The sequence below is a fragment of the Taudactylus pleione genome, unplaced genomic scaffold (assembly GCF_031769625.1).
Source record: "Taudactylus pleione unplaced genomic scaffold, aTauple2 ptg000015l, whole genome shotgun sequence".
Lineage (NCBI taxonomy): Eukaryota > Metazoa > Chordata > Amphibia > Anura > Myobatrachidae > Taudactylus > Taudactylus pleione.
Genome location: NW_028284417.1, coordinates 3,416,848 through 3,443,671, shown reverse-complemented (window position 1 = coordinate 3,443,671; position 26,824 = coordinate 3,416,848). Strand labels below are relative to the sequence as shown.

General features: G+C 44.1%; 1 protein-coding gene across 1 annotated transcript in view; it reads left to right on the top strand.

Moving 5' to 3' along the window:
* ASRGL1 (asparaginase and isoaspartyl peptidase 1) overlaps window positions 1-26,075 on the top strand; it is a 61,197-nt gene extending 35,122 nt beyond the window's left edge. The window contains exons 4-7 of the mRNA XM_088471217.1: window positions 6,026-6,180; window positions 16,532-16,650; window positions 23,033-23,143; window positions 24,236-26,075. Of these exons, the coding sequence (XP_088327343.1) occupies window positions 6,026-6,180; window positions 16,532-16,650; window positions 23,033-23,143; window positions 24,236-24,450 (600 nt within the window). The 3' untranslated portion in view covers window positions 24,451-26,075. The remainder of the gene's footprint in view (window positions 1-6,025; window positions 6,181-16,531; window positions 16,651-23,032; window positions 23,144-24,235) is intronic.
* The last annotated feature ends 749 nt before the right edge of the window (window positions 26,076-26,824 follow it).

The window sequence follows — 26,824 nt, the reverse complement described above, 5'->3', positions numbered from 1 at the left end:
TATTCCTTATTCACCAAAAATGCTACCAGTTCCTGGTGTTTTACTGATTGTCTTCTTAATATAGTGATGATGGAATCAGGTATAACCCTTCCTGGCAATCTACTGCAGTCCATTTCTTGAATGTACTAAAATGCACTTGACACATTACTGTAAAATCACATAAAGAAACCTTCCCAGAAAGTTATTTCCAAAATTGACTCAAGTAAACTAATAAATTAGTACCACCGAATTTGCAGAAAATCTGAAGAAATTTACTACTTTGAATTAATGACTAAAATATTTGCATAAGATATATATTCACCTCATGTCTTTTTTGTCTTTATTAAAACACAAAGAGGGGTATTCAATATGAAACGTTAACTTCGACAGTGAAGTTAACGTTTCATATCAGAGTTTTTTGTCCTGCGTTAAAGTCTGGTGCGCGCTCCCGCTTATCCCCGTATTCAATATAAAATTAACGAAAACGGGAAACTCCGAAGTTGGATTTGCGTAAAGTTACGAATTTTTCCTTAAAATAATTGTAAGACCCCCCTAAAGTTGTAAAAACATGGGGGAACACTATGGGTACCCCCGTTTTAGCCTTTAATTGAAAGTCGGGGATTTAAATAGCCGCAGCAGGTGTTTTTTTCCCGACATTGAAGAAGTGATGCAGAAGAGCACTTAGGTTATTTTTTTCGTTTTTTAAGTAAGTCTATTAAAATTCTGCATTTGTGCACCTGCCGCTATAATTCTATTCTTCAAAACACCTGCCGCATACATGAAGAATAGCCCTGAACCTATTTCCCTATTGTTTAAAAATTAGGGTGCAAAAAAAAAAGGGAAAAAATTGTTAAATTTTTTGGGGTGTCCCTATTTTTTTTTTTTTTTTTACTTTTTTTGACAGTTCTTTTTTAAATGTCAATCTCAGGGGTGCAGGCTATTTCTTTTAAGCCTGCACCCCTAAACCCCAATTCTGCACTTTTTTTCGACACCTATTCAATGGTGAAAACTTATCACCGTTTTTTTATCAAAGACTTGTCAAAACTTCGATAAGTCTTTGAAATTGAATAGGGTGTAAAAGTAAAACCTGCGATAATGACGTCATAATTGCGATATTAACGCAAAAACGATGTTATCGCACCCATATTGAATACCCCTGATAGACCTAAACCCTAAAAAAAATGTAATTAAAATAAATACAGGTCCAGTTTTTGCTACTGATTTCAAAGTAAATTTTGGCTTGGCTGTTTTGGTTTAGGAATAAATCTGATGACTTATTAAATGCCAAAGATAAACCTATATGCATACTCACAAATGTATCTAATAAATATTTAAAATTTTTACATGCTGATCCTGTGGCAGAGTTTTAATATTTTATCTTTTCATTTTTCTTCTCGGACAGGTTGCTTAAAATTTATTGTATTTCTTGTAACAGCCCTTTTTTAGGAAAACAAATGCTTATTCATCAATAATTGATATGCAATACAATTATTTGTGTTTATGCCTTAAGTGTCCATATTTTAAATCATGAGGGCATTTAAGGTACATTTTAATGAGTAAAAATAGCGCATTTCCTGTGCCCCTTTAAGAGAGGAATGTAAAAAATAAAATATATATGATCCTAGACCTAGGGGCATATTCAATTGAGCGCGAAGTTTAGCAAGGAAAAAACATTGCGCCCCTGGCACCCAATTTTGGATTACCGTGGGTATGCGCGCTTCCAACAATACCCGCGGTATCCAATTTAAAAAAGTGATCCCCGCGCCGCATAAAAACCATAAATAAAGATCTACACTTACCTGCCAGGGGGTCTCCGGTGGTCTCCATTCTCACTGAGGAGGGGTCTGCTGGGAGTCCCGGAGGCTGCAGGGAGGCACAAGGGCTGCTGGGAGATGTAGTTCTCTCAGCGCCCATTACGGGGGTGGCATACATACTCTTAGGGGGGTACACATACCGGGGGTCACACACAGTCACACTCTCACCCATACACAAACCCTAATGCTGAGTACACACTGACAGATACTTTGGCCGATCAATTGATTGGCCAATGTATCTGCTACCCGTCGGCCAGTGTGTACCCGTGATATGTCTGTGAACGTCGCCGTTCACCGACATATCGCATTGGCAGTGTTGCACAGCAGATGAACAGATATGTCTGCAGACTGCCCGTACACACACAGCGGCAGCCGCGAGGAGGGGGGTGGGACGCGCCCCCGACACGGCCACCGGGACCCGAGGGCACAAGCAGATGATGGCCTTTCAGTGTGTATGAACGACTATCATCTGCAGATACATCTGTCAGGTGTGTACCCACCTTAACAAACACACACACACACTGCATTCTCCCCGCTGCTACAGACCCGACGCTGGATGCTGAAGGTAAGTAATTAAGCTAATTGGAAACTTCTAATTGCTTAATTAGTCCTCAGGGGGGTTACTGCCGGTGTCCCAGAGAAAGTCCCACTGATTTTTCCTAAAATTAACTATTTTAGGAGAAATCAGACTTGCTCTGGAGGTACGAGGAAAAAAAACTTCCCAGTGCTCAAAATAGAAAAAAAACACACCTAATTGAATAACAAAAATCCTGCACCTGCAGAAAAAACCTTGCAGGTGCGGGATTTTGCTATTCTCGCCCCCAATTAAATATGTTCCCCTAGTCCTGTTTTGATCTTTTCAGATGAAGGTCAATCTGCTAATCCGCTAACAGGTAAAGGTAATAAAAACGTATTCAGTAATCGTCCAAAGGTTAAGTGTATTTTACATCATGAAGCTTATTGAAACTTTAAGTTGCAAACGATGCAACCCAGGGGAATGAATGCTAAATTCTCCCTTAAGTGTTTTCTAGATGAACGTTAATTTATGCTTTTTCTTTGATCATTAATAGATCCTGCCTTTAAATGATTTCTAGATGAACCTTAACATATACTGTTTCTATGAATATTCATACATTTTACCATTCACTGTTCAGCAGACTGATGAGTGCCTGATTTCAAGAACATTTAAAAAAAAAAAAAAATAGGTTATTGTGTCATGTGCAGCTATTATACTTTGTATGTGCTCCGGGAGGTAGTTACTTAGTTGGCCGAATTCCGACACGTTAGTCATGTTATTTAAAGCATTTTAACTTTAATCATGATGGTAAAGCACCATGTTTACAGTTAGGGATGGACATTGGTGATTTAACATTGATGGCATGAAACCATCAAAGGTTTGCATCCATCGCTGGCCATCTCTGCTGGGAAGTAGGCAGGCCAAGGGCCAATCAAATTTGGAGGGTGTGTCTTAACGACACAGGTTGCAGGGCTAAACTCAGTGACCCCTGTGTTGGAAGAAAAATAAATAGGAAGCCATCGATTGAGAAAAACATCAACCATCGGTGGAAAACCATTCATGGTTTTTAACTGTCCATGGCCATCCCTATTAAAAGTTATAATACCAAGACTGTTTAAATGTTTTAAATAACATTATTACTGTGTTGGCATCCTGTGGTTGACATAACAAAGTCCACATTCTATCTTTCAACAAATCCTACTGATCCCATCTGCCATGGCATTGAGTTTTCCAATGTCTGGAATTGAGGGTCTCAGTGGTAATGAGGCACATGCTACAACATTACTATTTTACAGGAAAACAAGTTATAGGAAAACTGTTTCCTGCGGAAAGTTTGTGCCTACTTGTATTTATTTGCACTGGAATTTAAATTAGAGGATTTATTGCTGCTATTATCAAATCTTGGATTATAATTCATGTTGTTAGACATTGTTTATGATTTATTCAATACATAATGTACTGGTTCCTTGGCATTCGGTATGAAAAGCTGGCTGCCGCATGACCGGCAGTTTGATTCCCGGCTGCAGCAGCCCGACAAAAGAGCAGAGCCCGGCAGTGGAAGCCCGACAGCTCTGGAAATCCCGATTTGTCCCTAAAGTAAGTACTTACTAACCTAACCAACCCCCCTAACCCTCCGTAGGGGTGCCTAACCCTAACCACCCCCCCCAATGTGCCTAACATTAACCTCCCCTTCCCCGCTGCTTAAACCTAAGTCCCCCGGGGGGGTGCCTAACCCTCCCTAGCCTAACCCTCCCGGGGGGGTGCCTGACCCTAATTCCCCCCCGGGTGCCCTAAACCTAACCTTCCCCCCCCATCCCCCAACCCGCGGCTGTCCGCTCGCGGTGCCCGGCATCCCTTCGATCGGGATCCCGGGCGCCTGTCTCCCGCTGTAGGGAAAATGACAGGCGTCTAGATTTTAGACGCATGTCATTTAATCCTAGGCGGGATAGAGGATTGGGAAGCTGGCGGTCGGGATTGCGGCCGCCGGCTTCCTAAACGTGTCCTGTTCCTTGTTTATTTATGTTTCTATTAGGATGGTAACCTTTAATAATGTACCTGTTGCATTTCCTCATATTTCAAGGATTGATAAATTGGAGCATAAATAGGTTGTATAAACTACATTAGGCTCTGTATGACCCAGAACTTTGCAGCTTTTATTTCTTGTTCCTTTGGGTATTAGGCAAAATACACTCTCCCAGGTTAGAAGTCATACCCTGAGTTTTGTTTAGACTAACCCTCACAGCTTCCACGTTTGGATTTGCTGTTGAAACATAACCTCTCGCATTTATATGGCCTTACTACTGTAGTCCAAACAATAATGCATTTTGCACGTTGCAGTCTTCTAGCCTATAAAACTCTAAATATTTCTTCTCTTTGAATTTCACTGAATATAGAAAACTTCCATGAACTTAGTATGCAGCATGGAGCTAGGTCTTGAAACACTTTTTCAGGCACAACCGTATGATTTCGACATACATATTGTGCACTGGCGTAACAGGGAATTATTTTCTGTTCTGTATTCTCTGGCCTGATCAAAACATTGTTGTGAAGTGTGTAAGAAGTGTTGGCAAAAGAGGACCATTGTGCAAGCTGAATACCGAATATTGTCATATGACCAACTTGTTTTGTTACTTCAAGTGTCTATATGGCATGCAACTATAGCGCATCTGAATTCAGATTTTTCAGTATGTTTTGTGAGAAATGCAGCAGCTACTGGTAGTAATATACCCCCTGGTAGTGCCCCCAGTAGTAATATCCCCCCCCCCCCTTGGTAGTGCCTCCAGTAGTAATATCCCCCCCCTGCTAGTGCCCCCAGTAGCAATCCCCCCCCCCAGTAGAGAGAGACGTAATAAAAAAAAAAAACTTACCTGAAACCCCGCTCCTGGTCCCGACGCTGCTACCGGCTCCTCCGGCTGCTTTGCATTATGGGAGAGGTCATGACATGACGTCTCTCCCATTACCCACTATGGGAGTCGGAAGATGGCTCCCGCAGTGGGAGCAGCAGCAGCCGATGAGTCTGACAGACTCTCATCGGCTGCTGATTACAACAAACACACAGCTGCCGTTGCCGGCGGATGTGTTTGGCACTGTGTAGTGCTGACCGAACTCCGTCTGGTCAGCGCTACACACGCGGTGCAGCTGTGTCACAGAGACACAGTCTGCACCGCGACCCGCTGGTCCTGGAACATCACTCGAGTATAAGCCGAGTGGGGGCTTTTTCAGCACAATAAATGTGCTGAAAAACTCGGCTTATACTCTAGTATATACGGTAAATATTGTTTAGTTACACAGCAACTTGGTGACATCTAGAGGACATTTCCTAATGTACAGGCCAATTGTGTAGTGCTCCGTTTCACAGGACTGTAACAATGCTTCTCACTCTAATTCAGAATGAATTTTCTCTCTCTCAAGCCTAGTCTAGATTCTGTAAATGGATCACATTGTATGTGATGGGTGTGTCTGGTTTCCATTTCAAATATATGAAATCTTATGTATAGATATTTTTAGTGTCTATTTAAAACCAATCCTTGGTTATATTTCTGGTTATATTTATTTTAACCATAAGTATATGTTTCATAATGTTCTATCTGTAAGTATTGAGTGTTCTATGCCTCAGAGTCCTTCCCAAGAACTCTGTGATGTCATGGTTTACATAAGACCTATTGTAATTCCATTTGCACCTGGATTATATAGCCTCTAATGTTCTTTATCCCAGACAGATCACATGCTGTTAACGTGTAAAGGAGCCTCTTTATTTGCAAAGGCACAAGGCATTCCAGAAGTTCCCGGTGAACAACTGATCACTGAATACTCCAGAGCTAGATGGAAGAACAATCTGAAGCCTGGTTCTAATCCAGTGGCATCTCAAATGTAAGGCTATACAAAGTAACCAAATCCTGATTATCATAATAGCAGCATTTAATCAGAAAGTGATTAAGAAGTTGCTTATTGCACACGGCTATCGTTCGGTTAAAGCCCGTTACACATAAGTCACTGACTAGAATCAATGCGTAAACTGCCCTTTTAGTAGCACTGCATGCCACAGCAGACTTTCTACTTATTTAACTACTTCATAGTCTGCAAAATAGATAGCAAGGGTAAGTTATTTCCATTAATGTACAAATGTATTTCCTATTTGTTTTGAGCAGCATTTGCTGAAGGGATTTCTCAAAATGGAGACATTGCAGAACAGATATCGGTCATTATAGATTACTGTTTAATATACAGCTAGCTAACTATTATATTGAATAACAAAGTGCAAATCTGCTTGGTATAAGAATACATGGGATTAATGGAATTACCGATTTTTATACACTTATGATATATAAATAATGGATTGGGTAGAGGTGTAGTCTACAGGCTAAAGAAGAATTTTAAGACTGATCTCTCAAGGGTGTTGTTTTTGCTGAGGCGATAAGGACCAGGCTAAAGATAGGTATTATGTGTCAAATCAATGTTGGTTCTGTTCTACTTTATGGGTCCAAGGGGTTCAGACCATAGTGAAAAGAAATCCATTCTGTCATGGAGGTAGTACATAATGGTTTCTATGCAAGCAACATTGATAATGCACGGGCGGGGTCTATTTGTGTTACTGGTGGGCTGCTATGACTGATTATGTTGCTGTCAAAATGTCAGAAGCCAGCATTGTAGTGTATTTGGTTAGATTTGAGAAAGGTGGTCCTGGAATCTTTAGGTATAGACTCTTCAAAGATGTGGGTAAGGAGTCTACAGGTTGTAATTACTAAGTGGTAGGTTTTCAAAGCCGCTGGTTTTTGGTGATTTTAATCTGCAGGGTTTAAAATGGAATTAATAATGAATGCAAACACTATTGCCGGTTTTAATTCCGCAGATAAAACCAATGAAAATCGGAGGCTTTTAAAATCATCTTAGTAAATATAGCCCTATTAATCTTATCTCAAAAACGTGAAACTCTTCGGGGAAGTTCACCCAATATGATAAAAAGTTCCCCTGTGGCCACAATTCCTCCAGCAAGCTGGGTCAGGTGTAAGTAACAAAAGGTCCTGATCTGCAGGAAAAGGAAAATGGAGGTAAAGCAAGTTTTCTATGTCTGTGAATGCTAGAAGACTCCATGTCACATTTGAGTCAGCATTTTTTTCTTTTTTGGTTAGCACAGTTTTAATCATCCACTTTTTTGGGGCGATTAAATCCAGTGTGATGGTGATTAGCTCCAGGAAGGAGTTCTGAGGTGTGAGCAAAAATCCGACTAAACTAGGACCATGATGCTGGTTTCCAGCTTAGAGCCGTATTCAATTTGAGCGGACCCGCAATACTTTTCCGCCTCCTGGACTTTTTGCATACATCGTGTGTTTTGCAGGCGGAAAGGCAACGTGCGTGTGCCCACTTATCCCCGTATTCAATTTGAAAGTATGCGAAAAAGGGGACCCAGCGAAACTTAAACAAGCGGAAAGTCCTGTCAGATTTGGGGAAATCAGCCTGACACCCTCTAAAAGATGCTCCGACATGGGGGTTAGCTATGGTACCCCCTGATTTGGCTTGCTGAAGGTATTTGGTGTTTTTAAACTGGTTCAATAGCTGCTTAATAGCGTTTTTGTATAAGTGGTGCAGAATAGTATTCAGGAGGGTTTTTTGCTGAAAATAACTTATTTCAGCAAATTTGGGGTATTTGAAAATGGGGGCCAGCATATTTTAAAGTTGCTAAAGTGAAGTTTAAAAAAGCGTGAAAAATCCTCCTGCTGCAAGCACCTGCAATGAGAAAAACACCTGGGGCATACTTGGGACCCCCCTGGAGTCTAGTTCGTTAGTTTTTAATTTGCTCCCCCCAACTTTTTTTTTTTTCGCCCTCAAATTCAAAGTGATTTTTTGGGGGTATTAACTGTTTTTTAAAAAAAATGTTGACGCAGTTTACCTTTGGGGGACTGTCTGAAGGCTACAAGGGGGTTCCCGCAACGTTGCACCCCAAATCCCCAATTCTGCACTTTCTACTGCAGGGTCCATAGGATATCCACAGGATACCTTTGGGTATAGGTGGTGACATCAGTCTTCAGGCACCACAGAGTTAAAGTTTTCAGCCTCCCAGGATGCATCTGGGTCCCTCTCCTATACCCCGCCCCCGGGCCAAGGCATCTCAGTTTCGTCGGTGCCTGGCTCGGAGTCGGAGGCACTGTGCAGAGGGGGGCTATGAAGAGCCCCTGAAGTTTGTTTTAAAGGCAGCGGTGGCTGCACATCTGGGAGTACAGCATGGACAGTTAGTACTGACGTCCATGCTGTCTCCCCTACACCCCGCCGGTACCAGAACGCCGGTACTGATCCGGGGATGCTGGTAGACATCTGGGGTCACGGCTAGCGGTGCCCCCAGATGTTTTGGACCATGGCCGGATCCAAGGGGGATAGCAGGCAAGCAGCGGGGTCCCGTGGTGGGTCCCCGATGGTCACATGGTCCTGAGTCCCCAGGCAGGGGGCTCCCTGGGGACTGGCTGCAGTGTGGAGCCAGGCGACCAACCTGCGCTTCCACTACCCCCTGGGACAGCGGGCCGCTGCTGAGCGGCATGCGCTGCGGCGTCCCAGGGGTTAAATGCATGCCAGGGGAGCGCGCTTTCCCTGTCTCTCAGCCGGCGCCTCCCCTGCTGCACACAGCCTCTCTGCTCTGCCTGATTGGCCATAGTGTGTCAGCGCTCCTCCCCCAGACCGGCCTCCTTCATCCTCTGCTCCTCGGTGGCCATCTTTAAAGCATGGTGAACGCTGCTGGAAGCCTGTGAGCGGTGGCATTGCGGTCTGGGTCCCCCAACATACCTCTCCTCCGTTTGTCAGAGGTCAGTGTATGCAGCGCTGAGTCCTACCAGCCTGAGGGTCTGAGTAGTTGAGAATCAGCGCTAATAGTGCAGGGATTTGTTTCTTCTGCATTGTATGTGACTAATCTGCTAGCCCTGCTATCTGTACTTTCACTTTCTACTGTCAGCCATATTACTGTCCCTGATCTTGCTCTGCTCAAAGCGGTGCACGGTGTGCAGGGTGTTATTCACACTATACCAATAAGTATAGGTGTGAGTGTCACATACTTACCATCATGTCTGTGACTGATTTTCCTCTCCAGCTCATGTGTACTAAATGTAAGGTACCAATAGCGGAGGGGGAGGGTAACGCGGAGGGGTTATGTCCCCAGTGCCTGGCACTGTCAAGGCCGATTATGGTCACGGTCCCGGTACAGGAACCTCCCTGGGCTTATTTCGCTAAGGCGCTTACAACCCTTGTGGGCCAGCTAGCTCCGCCACCTGCGTTTACCCAGACGGGTTTGTCCCAGCGGTCAGTGGTGTCGTCACCCATGCGGAAGTTCCCGAGACAATTGATGGTACCCCACAGTCTCCCTGTCCCTTCCCAGGTTTCTCCGGAGCCTGCGTGGGTTAATGCTCTAACTACATCGGTTCAGCATTTGTCCGATGTCTTACAGGGGGAGTCTGTGTTGCGGCCTCATAATAGGCCGATGGCGTCTTTATCTGCTGCTTATGGAGATGACGATGAGACGTCAGATGATGGGGAGATTCTGGATCTATCTGACCAAGAACCTCTCCGTACCAAAGAGCCGGACGCGAAGTCCAGGGTGTATATCCCTGGTCTTATTCGTGCGGTCCGCACGGCTTTAGTTATTGAGGATATTGATCCTTCGGTGGCCAATTTCAAATATGCCTTTTTTAAGGATATTAAGGGTGAGGCTACGGTGTTCCCTCTTTCTGATCAATTAGTGGATCATTTAGAGGAGGCGTGGAAAAATCCAGGTAAACGGTTTCAGCCCCAGAGGCGCTTAGCCGTTGCTTATCCGTTTGCGGACAATTATTTTTCTAAGTGGGAATCCCCTGCGCAAGTGGATTCACATGTCACACGCCTAGTCAAAAGTGCCACGTTGCCTATGTCTTCGATGTCATCCTTGAAGGATGTCACTGACCGCAAGGTGGAGATCTGCCTCAAATCCGTTTATTCCCTGTCGAAGCTGAATAATTGAGTGAGACAAGTTCAGTTTCCATGTTGGAAATGAGATCGCAAGACACCATTTTGTGTGGTCAGCATTAATTCAAGTTATAACCCAGGAGCTAAGAACAGATGGCAATGTTTTTGTTTACCTACCAAGGGCAACGGGAAAAACCAGCTGTCTGAGTAGAAGTAAATAAGAAGAGACAATAGGTATTTTTATACACAAATTGGGAATCCCTGGATGCAGATAAAGTATAGTTGTGGCAATTGTAATATAATATCTACACAATTGGATTTGCCTGAATCCTAGACAAGATGGCTCCAAATCCCAAAAAGTTTGAGGTGATAATACATTTGCACTTCACACAAGAGTCTGTGAGAAGAAAAGAGGTTTTGTTTTCCTTTGAACACAGCAGGTGGGGGCCTGCTGACGGAGGGCATGTAGAATTACAACCCTCAGCCATCCACACTGCTGGATGTTCACTTCGTGTATGAGAGATTATGCACTTAAATCTCACCCATTAATAACTAGCGTCCTTACCAAACCCCGAATACCCACACACTACATATTCGCACATAAAGTTCCATTAGCATCAAACTGTATGATTCAAGAAGGTTCAGTTAGTTTAAATGCTAAGAAATAAAGATATTTGTTAACTAAGGAATTATACAAGATAAACATGTCATTCTTGGAGTTGTTCTGATGCATACTCTTTCCACAGTTTTCCGGTGCTATCGGTGAGGAGATCGCATTATGCATTCTCTAGTTATGGACCGCAGAACCTACAAGCAACCAAAATATATATTTTAGATTCAACTGTTAGGATGCTAAAGGAGGCATTACCAGAAAGACTCTGGCTGTTAGAGGCAGGGAAAGTCTATTTGAAACAAACCTGTTAAATGTGTCGTTACATATGCTTCTCCTCTGGGAACCAATGAGATCAACAGGAAGTTCTCCCTTTGTCCTGTTTCAGTCTGGGGGGGGGGAATAAATACACGTGTCCAAACACTGGTTTGGGAGTTCATGCTGAATTTTGGGTGAACTGAGGATATCTAGTCAGAAGTCTATCTCTGGGTCCAGAGGCGCAGCGTATGTATAACCGTACTTGGTCCGTATTATTTCCTTTTACGCCTAAATTATGTATGTATAGATTGCATGTAACTGACTGTACTTTTACCTGAATAATACTTGTGCGTTGGAACCACAAGATTCCACTCCTGTCTTTATTTGCGGTCATACTGCGTACGCAATTAGCGTTGTGTTTAGAGGTTTATAGGCAGGTTTTGTCTTAGAGGTTCTAGGCAGGTGAATCTTAGAGGTTTATAGGAAGGAATATATTAAAAGGTTTATTTACAAATTTAACATCCCTTGCAGGGGGAGCATCCAGACCGGCTATGGCCGTGTGTTGGGTAGCCAGAGATATGGAGCGCTGGGCGGATAATTTGGAGGTGTCTTTGGACTCTGACTGTTCGGCTGAACAGACCAAGTTGGTGGGCAATCTCCGAGACTCGGCCACTCACATTAATGAAGCGGCCTTAGATATTTGTATGCTCACCTCTAGGATCTCCTCTGCAGCCGTGGCTGCTCGTCGCACCTTATGGTTGCGTTCTTGAAAGCGGACACGGATTCCAAAAAAGGGATTAGAAGGTCTGCTTTTCAATGGAGAGGTACTATATGGTCCAAATCTGGACAAAATAGTAGCTACGTTGGCAGCAGCAAAATCTGCATGTCTCCGTCTGCTACGATACCTTCTAGTGCTGGTGGGTCGTCCTTTCGGCCTCACAGGGCCCAAGGTAGGCCTAAAGCACAGTCCTTTCCACGGCAGGCTGGGACCAAGAAATTGTCCAAGCCCAAGAAACAGGTCTGGAGTACCAGACGTCCGGCTCATAGGTCAGATGACAAACCTGCGGCCTGACTGTCCGGGCCTCCTTTTGGGGGATCCCAAAGTGGGGGGCCGCCTGCTTCAGTTCGCCCAGTGCTGGTCGAGGACTACGACAGACACTTGGGGTCAGGAGGTGGTCTCTCACGGGTATGCCCTCTCCTTTCGGCACAGGCCTCCATTCCGGTTCTTTACCACAGGCCTTCCGCTAGACCGGAGCAAAGCCTCGGAACTGCGGAAGGTTTTGCACACTATGGTCCAGGCCGGAGTTATAGTGCATGTTCCAATTTCCCAGCGGGGCCTGGGTTTCTGTTCCAATCTATTTTTGGTGCAGAAACCCAATGGGTCTTACCGTCCAATTCTAAACCTAAAGGCCCTCAACAAGTCCTTGAGGGTGCCTCTGTTTCGGACGGAGACCCTGCGGTCCATTATTCTGGCACTGGAACCTGGGGACTACATGGTGTCATTGGACATCCAGGACGCTTACCTGCATGTCCCTATTCTTTTGCACCATCAGCAGTTCCTCAGATTTGCAATCTGCAACGAACATTTCCAGTTCCGGGCGCTGCCTTTTGGCCTGTTAACTGCTCCACGGGTATTCACCAAGGTCATGGCGGCTCTCCTGCGGACGCAGGGAGTCCGACTGTTGCCTTATCTGGACGACCTCCTGTTGATAGCGGGGTCTCCAGAGCTTCTTTTACACCATCTGGATCTGACGATTGCGGTACTGCAACGTCGCGGCTGGTTGATAAACTGTCAGTAGTCCACTCTCACCCCGTCTCAGAGGATCCTGCACCTCGGGGCCTTATTGGACTCCAGGCAGCAGCGGATCTTTGTGACGGAGGAACAGATCCTGTCCAGATGGAATGGATTGCCTCAGTGTCGCAAGTCCCAGACAATGGTGCTCACTCCGGAGGTTCGCCTGTCTCTAACCTGGTGGTTGCAGACGACCCACCTCAACAAGGGTCGCCTGTTCTGGGTGGCGAACTGGGTCCTGTTAACAACTGACGCCAGTCTCCGGGGCTGGGGAGCTGTCACGGGTCCACACTTGTTTCAGGGCAGGTGGACTCGGGCGGAACCGGAGCTTCCAATACACATTTTGGAACTCCGTGCGGTGTTCAGAGCTCTCCAGCTGGCACAGCCGGTTCTCCAGGGTCACCCTGTGCAGGTCCAGTCGGACAATGCCACTACGGTGGCCTATTTAAACCAACAAGGAGGAACCCGAAGTCGGGCAGCACTCGCAGAAGTGTCCCGTATTCTGGTCTGGGCGGAGCGCAATCTCCCAGCAATATCAGCAGTGTTCATCTTGGGAGTCCTCAACTGGGAAGCGGATTTTCTCAGCAGGCAGGACGTGCATCCGGGAGAGTGGTCTTTACACCAGGACGTCTTTCAGAGTCTGGTGGACAAATGGGGTCTTCCAGAGATAGACCTCATGGCATCCCGGCACAACAACAAGTTGCCGGTGTACGGGTCTCGAACAAGAGACGAAAAGGCGTCTCTGGTTGATGCTCTGTCTGTCCAGTGGACGTTCCAGTTTGCCTACCTTTTCCCTCCGTTTTCCCTTCTTCCGCGGGTAATACGGAAATTCAAACAAGAAGGAGGTACGCTACTGTTGATAGCTCCCGAGTGGCCCAGACGGCACTGGTTCTCCGACCCCCAGAGTCTGTCAGTAGACGTTCCTCTGAGGTTACCATTACGACCGGATCTGCTGTCACAGGGTCCTTGTCTTCACCCGGACCTGACTCGGCTGTTTTTGACGGCGTGGCTGTTCAAACGGTCATGCTAAAGTCCAGAGGGTTTTCTGGCTCTGTGGTGCAAGCCATGCTAAGAGCTCGTAAACCTTCCTCGGCAAGAATCTACCATCGTGTGTGGCATACTTTCTTCCGGTGGTGTAGACCTAGAGCAGTGTTGGCTAACCTTGACACTCCAGCTGTTATGGAACTACATAACCCAGCATGCACTGCTACAGTTTTGCTATTAGGGCATGCTAAAACTGTGGCAGGGCATGCTGGGATATATAGTTCCACAACAGCTGGAGTGTCAAGGTTAGCCAACACTGACCTAGAGGGTATTCCCCTAGGGAGTTCCGCCTGTCTAGGGTGTTGGCTTTCCTACAGGCTGGACTGGATCATGGGCTTCGCCTGGCTTCTCTGAAAGAGCAGGTGTCTGCCCTGTCAGTCTGGTTTCATCATAGGATTGCTGCGCTCTCTGATGTGCGCACCTTTATGCAAGGTGTTCTTCGCATTCAGCCACCTTTTTGTTCCACCGTTGGCGCCTTGGGATTTGGCTGTGGTCCTCAGAGTTCTCCAGGGACCGCCGTTTGAAACACTGGGCTCAGTGGACTTTAAATGGCTTACAGCTAAAACCATATTCCTACTGGCCATTGCCTCGGCCAGAAGGGTTTCGGATTTAGGGGCTCTCTTGTAGACCCCCTTTTCTGATTTTTCATAGGAATAGGACGGTGCTTCGCACTCGTCCGGGATTCCTTCCCAAAGTGGTATCCAGTTTTCACATCAATGAAGAAATTGTTGTGCCGGCTTTCAATTCACCTGGACTTTCAGTGGGTGAAGCCACTTTGGATGTTGTGCAGGCCTTAAAGATTTATGTGGACCGCGCTTCTTTGTTTAGGAAATCTGACACCTTGTTTGTCCTCTATGGCCTCCGTAAAAAGGGTTGGCCTGCTTCAAAGCAGACTTTGGCAGGCTGGATTCGTATGGCAATTTCAGAAGCTTATCTTCATGAAGGTCTTTCAGTTCCCTCCTCTGTGAGGGCTCATTCCACTAGGTCTGTGGGTCCTTCGTGGACAGCTAGACGTGGTGCCTCTGCAGTTCAGATCTGCAAGGCTGCTACGTGGTCTTCTGTCCATACCTTTGTGGTATTACGCTGTATACACCTTTGCCTCTCAGGATGCTTCCTTCGGGCGGCGGATTCTCCTCTCAGCACAGGAGCGTCCCCACCCTTGAAGGATACTGCTTTGGGACATCCCCAAGGTATCCTGTGGATACCCTATGGACCCTGCAGTAGAAAATAAAAGATATGGTAAGAACTTACCCTTGTTATCTTTATTTCTACGAAGTCCATAGGGTTCCACAGGTCTCCTGCCCTGTCGCACCTGTACTGCAGATGGGCTTTATTCTGGTCACCGGTTTTTCAGTCTCCCTATGGTGAGAATGTGATGCTTGTGAGTGTCCAGATCTTTCTTCTCTCTTTCTTCTCCTCCTCCGGCCTATGGCTTGTGACGTAACTGAGATGCCTTGGCCCGGGGGCGGGGTATAGGAGAGTGACCTAGATGCATCCTGGGAGGCTGAAAACTTTAACTCTGTGGTGCCTGAAGACTGACTTCATCACCTATACCCCAAGGTATCCTGTGGAACCCTATGGACTTCGTAGAAATAGAGATAACAAGGGTAAGTTCTTACCATATCTCTTATTTTTTTTCAGTCTGCTATTCATAGGCAAAACTTTTCCGCCTATTACATTGCATTGATTTTCCTAGGCGGAAAGTCTTTCAAATTGAATACGGCAATACTTTTCCGCCTGACGAAACTTTTCCACGGATTCCAGCTTTTCGCCTCAAATTGAATACGGGCCTTAGTTTGTGTGCAAACAGCATCGCGGCCGACACTTAAGTCGGAAAATTTATAGTTACCGCAACTAAACACCCAGCTTAAGGCACGGTAACCGGCATCTCCTGACTAAGTGCAGGACACAGCACAGTCAATTGTCTAACTCCAGGAACTCTATTCAAGTCGCACTGAATTGAATCCCCCCTGTATTGCCTAATGTGTTGCTTTGAAAACAAAACTTTTTATTATACAGCAGATAGGTTACTGTATGTAAAATGAAAACCCAGGGGAGGCATTGTGATAAGGGTGTGGTCTCTTCCAACTCTAAAGAGCATTCAGAAAAATGCAGCTGGTCCTGCTTACACACAGATATATCACTTGTAGTGCAACATAATTCGCTCTGCTGAAAATGCTTGTACTCAATTTGATTGCATAGCAGTGGTGGGAAATGTGTATTCTACAAATGAAATTACCTTCGCAAGCGGATTATTTTAAAAACAATGGTGTTTTACATGTTGAAGTGTGGAAAGACTGCTCTATAACATTGCTATAGCTATATTTAAATAAAAAGGCTTCCGAGCGGCAGCTCTTGTGCAAAAGTTGATTTGGTTTGTTCTTATATAATCCTTTGTGTGTGCCCCCCCCCCCTCCCCCTCCCCACAACCTAACCCTAACACTCCCATCCTAAAGAAACCAACAAAATCCGGAATTTCTAAGCACCTTTGTTACAGATAGAATGTAAGCAAAACATACCTAGCTATGATCCATACATGATGCAACGAAAAAAAAAATAAAGCTAATCGACTAACCAGTATTTTATTTTATTGGTAGAGGTTTGGGAACAGTTGGGGCTGTTGCTGTTGACAGTCAAGGAAATGTGGCTTCAGCAACATCTACCGGCGGCATAACGAATAAAATGGTCGGACGTGTTGGCGATACAGCATGTATAGGTGAGGGAAACCTCAGTCTTCATTAACAATGTGCAATTTCATATTTTTTTTTTTTTTTTTTTTCCAGAAAATGTTGTAAAATATTATTTAATAAAATTCAATTAATTATAACTTCCATAAATGAAGTACAATTTTGAATGCTATATATTTCCTTTCTTTACTTTTTGAGCTGAAAATAAATATTGGATATATTTTATTTGCAGATGATTTAATAAGAAGTTTCTGCCTGCTTTTAATATAATTGATACCAAGTCCTTGAAACTTCATTGTAGCTTTCCATGTTTTAATTCAAGTGAAAAAGCCTTTCTAGAAATGTGTGGTTTTTTTTCTCACTTCAAATTCTCCAGTCCTGAACTTTGCATAAAGAAAGGGTTAGATGTGGGATCTTCCCTATTCATTTATTTTGTAGATTAATTTTTCTTTTATGGTATATGCTCAGTTTTAATCTGGTTGCTGCTTTGTTTATGCACAATTTTAATGTGCTTGCTGTGCACTTTTTCTTTGTGCTTGCTTTTAACAGAGCTGAGAAATGTATTCTCAGAGCATCCTCGCAGCATAGTGTACTATTCACTAAGCAGGCGCATTGCTTTTGGATTAAACTTTATCAGAAATTGTACATTTTTCATGATTGAATTAGGTTAAGAGCATCATTGTGAAACTCCTTGAACAGAATTTTGTTAACAAATATTCAGATTTTTCTTAATGTATATTTGGAATAAGGAATTGGTGCGCACAATTTGAATGCATTGTTGATCATGCATTCGTACGATAATTTGCATAATGCACATGCGACAAAAGTACTGAAAACCCGTACGACGCATGCGTCGGAGTGTGCGCTCAAACATCCTGTTGCGATCGGGTCTGACAGTATCTGATATAGGGCAAAAAAGTGATGGGTGCTCTTGGGTGCTGACTGGGAGTTGGCCTGAAGTGAACACACAAAAAATTCTGTTATGGGAGTGTCGCGGTCGTGTCGGTGAAAGCGGCTGCGTTTTCAGATGCAGTGTAGCAGCCATACCGGACATGTTCAAATGGAGAAACTGCACCTGCCATACGGCTGGTGCAAGTGTCGCTTGTGGCGTATCGATAAATACCGGCGTTGTTACAGCGTGCACAGAGACGCTGAAAGTGTGCGTTTCAGTGCTTGCTCATCCAGCCACTGGCTACTACACAAAGGGCAGTCTGAAACTAGCATTTGCATATTATCGCAGCTGTGACTTCAGCAACAGACTCAAAAATGAAGGCTGCCTCCAACTCTGAATCAGGCCCAAAATTTATTTATTTATTTATTTATTTTTTATAATAATGAATTTGAACTTTAATAACTTAAGAAAATGTTAAAATTTGTATAAAATTTATTTGGCACAACTTTTATAACAAAGCTTCAGAATTATTTTCCTGTGGGATATGTTTTGCCACAAGGTTCAGATGTGTCGTCCTTCATCTATCCTCAATATGTCACACAGAGCGACGTGCCTGGCGTGAGTCAGCTGCCCGGTCCTGTGCAACTCTGCTAGCTTGGGACGTCTCTTTTTTTGCAGAAAATGCATCTAATGGGGTAATTAGAGGCGAACGTGATAAGTTTTCACGGGTGCAATCCAATTACAAAAATGGGTGATAAATGTTTCACCTGATAATTCCTGCTGGTTTTACACTTGTTAACTATAGGTGAAAATGGGGAAATCTGCCTGTAACCCCAAAAAAAGAGAAACTATTATTGGATAACAGTACAGAAGTCTATTAGTAGCCATAATCAAAGTATTTGGGGTTCTTAAATTGTGTCCAGTGACTGTTTATAAGCATTTTTCTCAAACAATGAAAAAATTATAGAAAGCAGGAGCTTTTCTGTATAATAATGATCTATTTAATTAGGGGTGCATACAAATGTCTAAGTATAGATTTGTGTCCTTTTAAGCCACTTTTAAAAATAAGTCAAAATATGCCTCTTAACACCCACGATCTCAAAAACATGTCCCATTCATATAGCACCCCCATATACTTGTCCCATATCTATTAACCTATTTTCCTGCACTATGCACATTTTCACCCCAAAAATGACATGATGTTGGTCAAATTAAGCTAATCAAAAAATCACATGAGGAAAGAGGGCCCTGCACATGAGCACTTACAATCTAGAGGGGAGGGGCAGATAGACTGGTGACAGAGGGGAGAGATAGTGAGCGAGGATATAGGGCCTGATTCAGTACGGATCGCAGCTGCGAATCCATACGGGACGCAGCTGCTAAAATATGCAAACGCTTTCCAAAGCTCAGCCGCCATAAAGATACCCACTGCTGTTTTCTCATATCCGTCCAATCTCGCTGTTCTGCGTAAACATCGGTGGCATCGACGCACATCGGCCACTCGCACAGCGTGTACAGCAGCTCTGACCAGCCATAGACACTGCAAGTCTTATTGCACTTAGAGAGCTCTCAAGCTGCCTATGCAAATGCAGTAGATCATTTATGCATGCTCAGGATACGGCGTTCATATAGACACGTCTGCGTTTCTCCGACCACTCCCCCGTCACCACCCCCAAACACTGACATCCCGTCACTCACTTTGCAATGGATTCCTCTGTGCGTCCATAATCAGAGTGATCGCTGCGCACATGCAGTGCGGCTTATACGCATGCGCGATGACAAACAATTGCTCGATCTGCTTCTATAGTTGCACTTGCGACTGGTACTGAGTCAGGCCCATGGCCCTGAGTGGTGGGTTAGGAAGACTTCTAAAAGGCTTGGGTTTTGTGTTTAAAGAGTTTTGGAGAGCTGTTTGTCCGGTTATGCATTCGGACACCCCTGCACCGATTGGGATGAAACCAACGCGAGGTGGTCCAGGTGGATCCTGGCCAGGTTTTAGGGGGGCTTAGGGTCCCGGTCAGACCTCCCGTTGGGGTACGCTGTACAGAACTTTGACCCGAGTGCCTTTCACTGGATGGATTTAGACGAAAACTTCAGAGTGGTAACATTGGATCCCAGAAGACATACCAGGGGGTTGAGGTCCTGGTTGGACCTTCCGTTGGTGTACACTGGGCAGAACTTTAACCCGAGGAGCTTGTACTGAGCCTTCCACTGGATGGATTTGGACGACATCACATAAAACTTAACTTGAAGATTTAAACCTGTGCAACGCCGGGTACTTCAGCTAGTTTTAACTATTTAAACACCTTGCAGTGCGGCTACACTCCTGAAACATTTTTCTTCTACCGGTCATTCTGCAATAGATCACTTCCAAGGGAGCATTGCTAAACTTCCTGATTTGTGTTCTGTCTCTGGTATCTTTATAGTTAGAAGACTGACTTGCTCCTAATCTCACTTTTGGGGTCGTATTAAATTAGCCGCGATAAGTCAGTTTCTGCGGAAAAGTATCGTGAGTGACGTCATTTCGCCATGCGAAAAGTTTCCTCCGTATTCAATGCTGGTGGCTTTTAGCCGGTGCGGAAAGTCAATGCATTGGAGTTAGCGAAAGAGTTTAACCTATGAATAGGTGGCGAAAAAAAGTGCCGAATTGGGGTTTTGGGGTGCAAACATCAGAAAACCCCCTGCACCCTTGGGACAGTCCCCTAAAGGTAAACTGCGTCAATAAAAGTTTAAAAAATACTTTAGATCACCCCAAAAAAGTACTTTCATTTTGGGGGTGAAAAACTCCAAAGTTGGGGGACAAACATAAAAACTAGCGAAATAGACTCAAGTTTAGCTCACTTTAGCATATGCTAGCACCCATTTTCATGTACCCCAAATATGCTGGGATTACTTATTTTCTCCAAAAAACACTGCTAAATGCTATTCTTCCCCACTTCTGCAAAGACACTAAATAGCAGCTATTTAGATCATTTAAGTGCCCCAAATACCTTCAGCAGGCCTATTCGGGGGCATCTATAGTGATCCCCAATGTGGGGGGTGTCAGGCTGATTTCCCAGAATTTGACAGTACTTTTCGCCTGTAGGTTTCACAGAGTCCCGTTTTTGCTGATTTCTAATTGAATACGGGGATAAGCAGGGACGCGTGCGATACTTCTTGCATGGAAAACCAGCAATGTCAGCGAAAAGTACGGGACTTTTTGCATCTAATTGAATATGCCCCATAATGTCTATACTGACTTCGCATGATGTCATAATTTCCATGCTGACCTCACATGATGTCACAGTGACATACTTGCATCACAAAGTCCTATTAAGGCCCGTATTCAATTTGAGGTGAAAAGTCCAGACTTTTCGCCTGCTGGACTTTTCACCTCCTTTGACAGTTTTCCAGGCGGAAAAGTATCGCACGCGTGCCTGATAATCCCTGTAGTCAATTTCAAAGGACGCCGAAACGGGACCCGGCGAAAATGGGAGCGGCAAAAAATGGCAATTTTCGGGAAAACATCCAGTCATCCCCCTAAAGATGTCCAGACATGGGGGATCACTATGGGTACCCCTATTTTTGCATGCTGAATGGGTCGGGTTTTTAAATAGTCGCGGCAGGTGCATAAATGCAGCTTTGGTTATGCAGAATAGCATTTAGCAATTTTTCTGGGGAGAATAACTATGCCCATCAAATTTGGGGTACTTAAAAATATGCTTGCACCCATTTTCTAGTCCCTAAAATGTTTTTTATTTTATATTTTTTATTCTACAAAAATGCACCTGCCGCTATTACATGCGGGGCAGCCCCCAAGCGCTGCCGAAAGGGAGAATAGATGCCGGGCGCATGCGCCCGGCGTCTATTCTCCAGCAGTGACCGGGTCACCGCATGTTTGTCCACCCGCGGGACACTGCGTCCCGCGGGTGAGAACGGCACCCGCAGGCTGTGAGGGCAGGGTGCTTTTTGCTCTCCAGAAGGAGGGCAGGGCGCCGTGCCCCGCTAAAACAGCCTAGCAGAAACGCTAGACATATTGATAGACAATCTACAGATATATTGGCGCATTTTGTGTGTACGGGTGGTCAGCCTACTGCTTGTACACATGCTGCAGGGACCCTGGTGATTTGACATCTCAGCTTGGTGGGCAAATTCCTGCCCAGTTGTGATGTCCGTGCTGACACATAGAACTGCTGATCGGTAGGTGTGTATAGCTTACCTGATCGGCGCAATGGCCGGTCGGCAGAGAGATCTGCCTGGTTTGTACTTTAGTAACTGTATCACTTTACTGTGTAAGCCCCTAAATGGTCTTAAAATGCTGGAATGCATCGTAGCCAGGTAATTCTTCCAAGTCTTTCTAAGAGTGGTCCTGTGGAAAAGATCCCATGAAATCATCCAAATGTGTTTTTTTGACAGAAGATAAATTTCATAATTGTGTTTTCTTCCGGATCAACTAGGAGGACTTCATATAAATGTCCCGAGGTTCTGTGTGCGCTAATCCGCAGACACCAATGATTGACAATCCGTCAGCGGATTGAGAAAAAAATTTAGGTAATACCTGTCTCGCCGAACCCGATAACTTTTTTGGTTGGGATCAGTGAATTGAGAATCCCACCATGTTGGATCTCCTTAATTCCCCGACCCCGTCATCAACAGTACAGGGAATTGGGACAATACATCGCAGATGTATGGGCTCCATTCTGGGCTGGATTAAGAGGGGGGGGGGGGCGGATGACCGGGGCGGTCGTCCCGAGGCCCACACAAAGGGTCGGTATGAACCTGCCGAGAACAGGTGTCCAGTGGCATCTGTTCCCAGATTGGAGGCTCACTGCCACGGGCCGGTGTTACTTTATGCAGCGCACAGTCCGTGCCGCTGCATACAGCGCAGAGCGGCTCCCAAGTCCTCTCACCGACGCCACGTGACACATTATGTTAGTTAGTTGCGGAGCAATAGGCTTTGGGGGTAGGCGAAGGAGGGGAGCTCCGTGTGGCTTGAAGGGGTCCCCACAATTTAGTTGCCCTGGAGCCCCATTAGAAATGGCTTTGCTTCTGTTTCCAGCCTGATATATTTCAATAACTGTTTTGTCTCTTTTGGAATTTGTTTTGATTGCACTTTACTGTACTGTTTGTTGAGACCTTTTAGCCAACATTGCTAGAAAGGTTCTATTTAAGTAATGTTTAGAGTCAACAGGACTGGCACTAATCAAGCCTTATTGTGTCTATTCGAATTGATCCCTATTATCAATTAAATTTGGTTCATTGATTGAGAAAAGTAGTTGCCTCCTTAGTTACTCATTCAAAGGGCCATTTGGTGTTGGATAACTTTTTGTCTAACAAATATGCAAACTTAGAAGAAAGCAGGAAGGGGGTAAAAACTGTTTCACCCCAGTGTAGATATGTGTATTACTACAAATATACTGTTACTCAGAAACCTCTTCAGTAGCAATATACACACAGAAAGATGTGTTCAAACCTTAATGGAGAATATAATATAATCTCCATTTTATTATGGTGTTTAGACTTATGTCTGTGTTTTGCAGGTTGCGGAGGTTATGCTGATAACAATGTAGGCGCAATCTCGACCACAGGACATGGAGAAAGCATTATGAGAGTGACACTAGGCAGACTTATCCTACATTACATGGAGAAAGGTAATCATCCATTATATTTTTGTTGCATTGTAACCACAGTGATGACTAAGAAAGAGGAACTTGTACAGTTTGAAATTTATTGCAGCAATATATTACATTTATTCTAGTGGATTGATGTAGCTCATTAAAGCTTCAACTGTCCTTACCTAGTTGGTGACCCATGTTTTATTATTAGTGTTTTAGATCAGTACATCATAATCCATAAAGTCAGATACTTGCGTTTGCCATCTGTGACCTTATAGCCATGCCCATCTCTGCAGAAAATAATCATTAACAAAGTGGCTGCAAATGAGGGCCATCGTCAGTTATTTAGTTCTACTCAACAAGAACTTTATTATATGTGTTATGCATACCCAGTATAAATGCCTTTTTCTATAAACAGTCAATGATACATACAGTATGCAGAGAGAGATTTACTCTATTTATTTATTTATTTATTAACCTCTACATACCAGGAGTTTATAGCATCATTAAAACAAACCCATTCCTTCCATGGGGGATGTAGTTAAAATGCCACTATCCCGAATGACAGAATACTGGCGTCGGCATCCTGAACAACGGAATGCCGAATGTCCAGACGGAGGTAAGTAGCGCACTCTCCCATATTGTCCCCAGGGATGGGGGGGATTAGGTTTAGGCACCCCCTGGGCAGGCTAGGCACCACTAAGGGAGGGTTAGGGTTAGTCACCGCAAAGGGAAGGTTAGGGATAGCATACTTGCCACCCATGTCGGGATCTTGAATCTGCGGGGTTCCAGTGTCTGGATTTGAACCGGTGGCTATTGAGCCGCCGGTATTTCATGCCCATCCTCTTCCGTGGTACCATCAAGTTTAGATTTGCAATATTAAAACAAATTTAGTGTCATTATTCGACTGATAGCATTTGTTTTTTTTACATCATCGTTTGCTTTGAAATGATCAGTGTATATACAAATCAGATTGATAACAATCTGAACAGATCTTTTATTTGTTCATTAATAAAGCTATACTGAAACAACACTGAAGGTACCTGCAGAAAGCAGTTGTGTAACGGCTGGCTGCCCCCAAGTGCTCCTGTGAAGTCTGACATAAGATCTACTCATGTTTTGTTTCAGGAATGTGTACAGAAGAGGCTGCAGAAGCAGGTCTAAGCTACATGAAAACCAGGGTGGATGGCTATGGTGGTGTTATAGTTGTTAACAACACTGGTGAATGGGCAGCCAAGTTTTCCACCAAGCAAATGTCATGGGCGGCCGTTAAAGATGACCAACTTCAATATGGCCTATATACTGGAGAAAACAATACTATTCCTATAGATGCTTCTATTTAATTGTAATAAAACTCTACCATATCACTGTAATACCGCAATGAGACAAAATGTGATTATAGATGGAAGTATATATGTAGTCCACTTCCATTGACTAGATACAAATAGATATAAAATGTGATCTTCAAACATGATTTGAGTATAGAAATGTAAAAATACAATCTGCTGATTTTTGTAATGTGAAAGCTCTGCTCTGACTTGAGACATTATTTGCAAACTTCAATCATACACTTACTGTACAATATGTAATGTGATATAAGGCTCATTCAGACATGGTGGTTTACATACAAGCAGTTACTGTAGATACTTTTACCCAACAATGAACATCATAGAAAGTGCTACGTTCTGTTTTTTCCCATTCATTTTTCATCACATGGAAGTGTGAGCAGACACTGGTATAGAAACAATTCTTATAGTGATCTATAAATCTTTATGGGTACCTGTATCTTCAGTGTGGTTTTCATGCATTCACCTAGAAGACAATGCATGTTGCTGCATTATAGCTAACCCATGGTGTGTGAACAAGCCTTCATAATATAGGTCATTAGATTAACAAAGCTCTACTAGAATAAACCACATGCACCTGCACATCCAGTTTTACGCCTTACTAATATGGCAACTTTGAGAAGTATTTGAAATAAAAAAATAGGTATGCATATTAAATTACTTGATACACATTATGTGATTCTTACCCCCACACCTGTTTCCTGCCAATGTCTGTACAGGTTGAGTCTCCCATATCCAAAATGCTTGGAATGGGGTTATTTTGGATAACGGAATATTCAGTATTTTAGAATATTTGCATATCGTAATGAAATATCTTGGGAATGGGACCCTAATATACACACACTGCATTTGTGTTATATACAACTTATACACACAGCAATGAAATTCATTTGTTTCATATACACACAACCTGATGGTAATTTGATACAATATTTTTAATAATTTGTGCCTTAGATAAGTTTGTGTACATTGAGCCATCAAAAGTGAAAGGTTTCATTATCTCAGTCATGCCAAAATAATTCCGTATTTTGGAATATTTGGATATGGGAGACAACCTGTACCACCAAAAAAAATATTTAATTGTTAGTGTATGAAATACTAAGCTGCAAAATATGGTGTGCAGCATATGTAAAACTACCATGTACTCCCACTCACGCCTCCAAGATTTTGTCTGTGCTGCTCCCTACCTCTGGAACTCTCTCCCTCTATTAGACTCTCCGCCTCTCTACAAATTTTGAAACTGGCTCTCAAGACCCACTAGTTCACCAAAGCTTTCCAGCTTTCTTCCTAACCTGCTGCCATTTGCTCCTGCCTCCCTGTCTACCCCATCTGTGTCACACCTGTTTGTATGCCCTGCCCCTTTAGAATGTAAGCTCTCACGAGCAGGGCCCTCTACCTTCTTGTTCCTACTCCTTATACTGCCATCTACTCCTCACTCGGGCACCTAACACCTGTTGCTTATTGGAGTGTTACCATCACTAATGTAACATTGTATATAAACCTCATCCTTTCCCTGCATTGTATTGTACGTCATCTGTTGTTTGCTCACTTATTTGTCTATGTACTTTGTAAGGCGCTGTGGAACACTTGTGGCGCCATATAAATAAAGGATAATAATAATCCTCGGCACAATCATACTGACTGAGGCTTTTTTTGTGTTGGGAGCAAAGCAGAAAAGTGTAAGTAGCTTTGCACAGCAGGTGGGGCAGGTGTAAAATGAGCAGACAGATTAATGCTGGGTACACACTATCAATTTACCAATCTGCTGCTCGATGTGTCTGCCCTGAAATCACAACTCGGCAGGCATTTAAATTTGCCTGCACTTTTGTGATGTCAGTGTTGGTGGGCCTGCACCCAGTGTACGGGCAGTTGGTGGGTCACCCGTACACACATGCTGATGCACCGATAAATATCTTTGAGATATATCTGCATCGCCTGTGCTCCAGGTCTGACCTTATATGTCTGTGAACGATGTAGTTCAGACATATCAAGTTTATACACTGTCACACTATGAGATTTTTGTGAATTCGGCCCGGGTACAGAGAGAAGGACAAATGTGCGAGGCTTGAAGATTCTGGCTACTTCAGGCGACTTGGGCTGAAATCGTCCAGATCTGTACATGAGCTGAACCAGACTGGATCCGGACATGGACTGGAACCGAAATTGGACTGAACCCGACTGGATTTGGACTTAATAAGAATAGTACAGAGGATTTGCTGAACTGCGACAGCACAGGAATTGGGAGTTGCATGCACTGTAAGGGACTGAGGAACAGGTCTCTGAGGAGCACAGGTAGACTGGACAAAGACAGGGCTTCGGAAGACGCTGCACTGGCAACCAGACTATTAGGGGTATTCAATTTGGAGCGAAA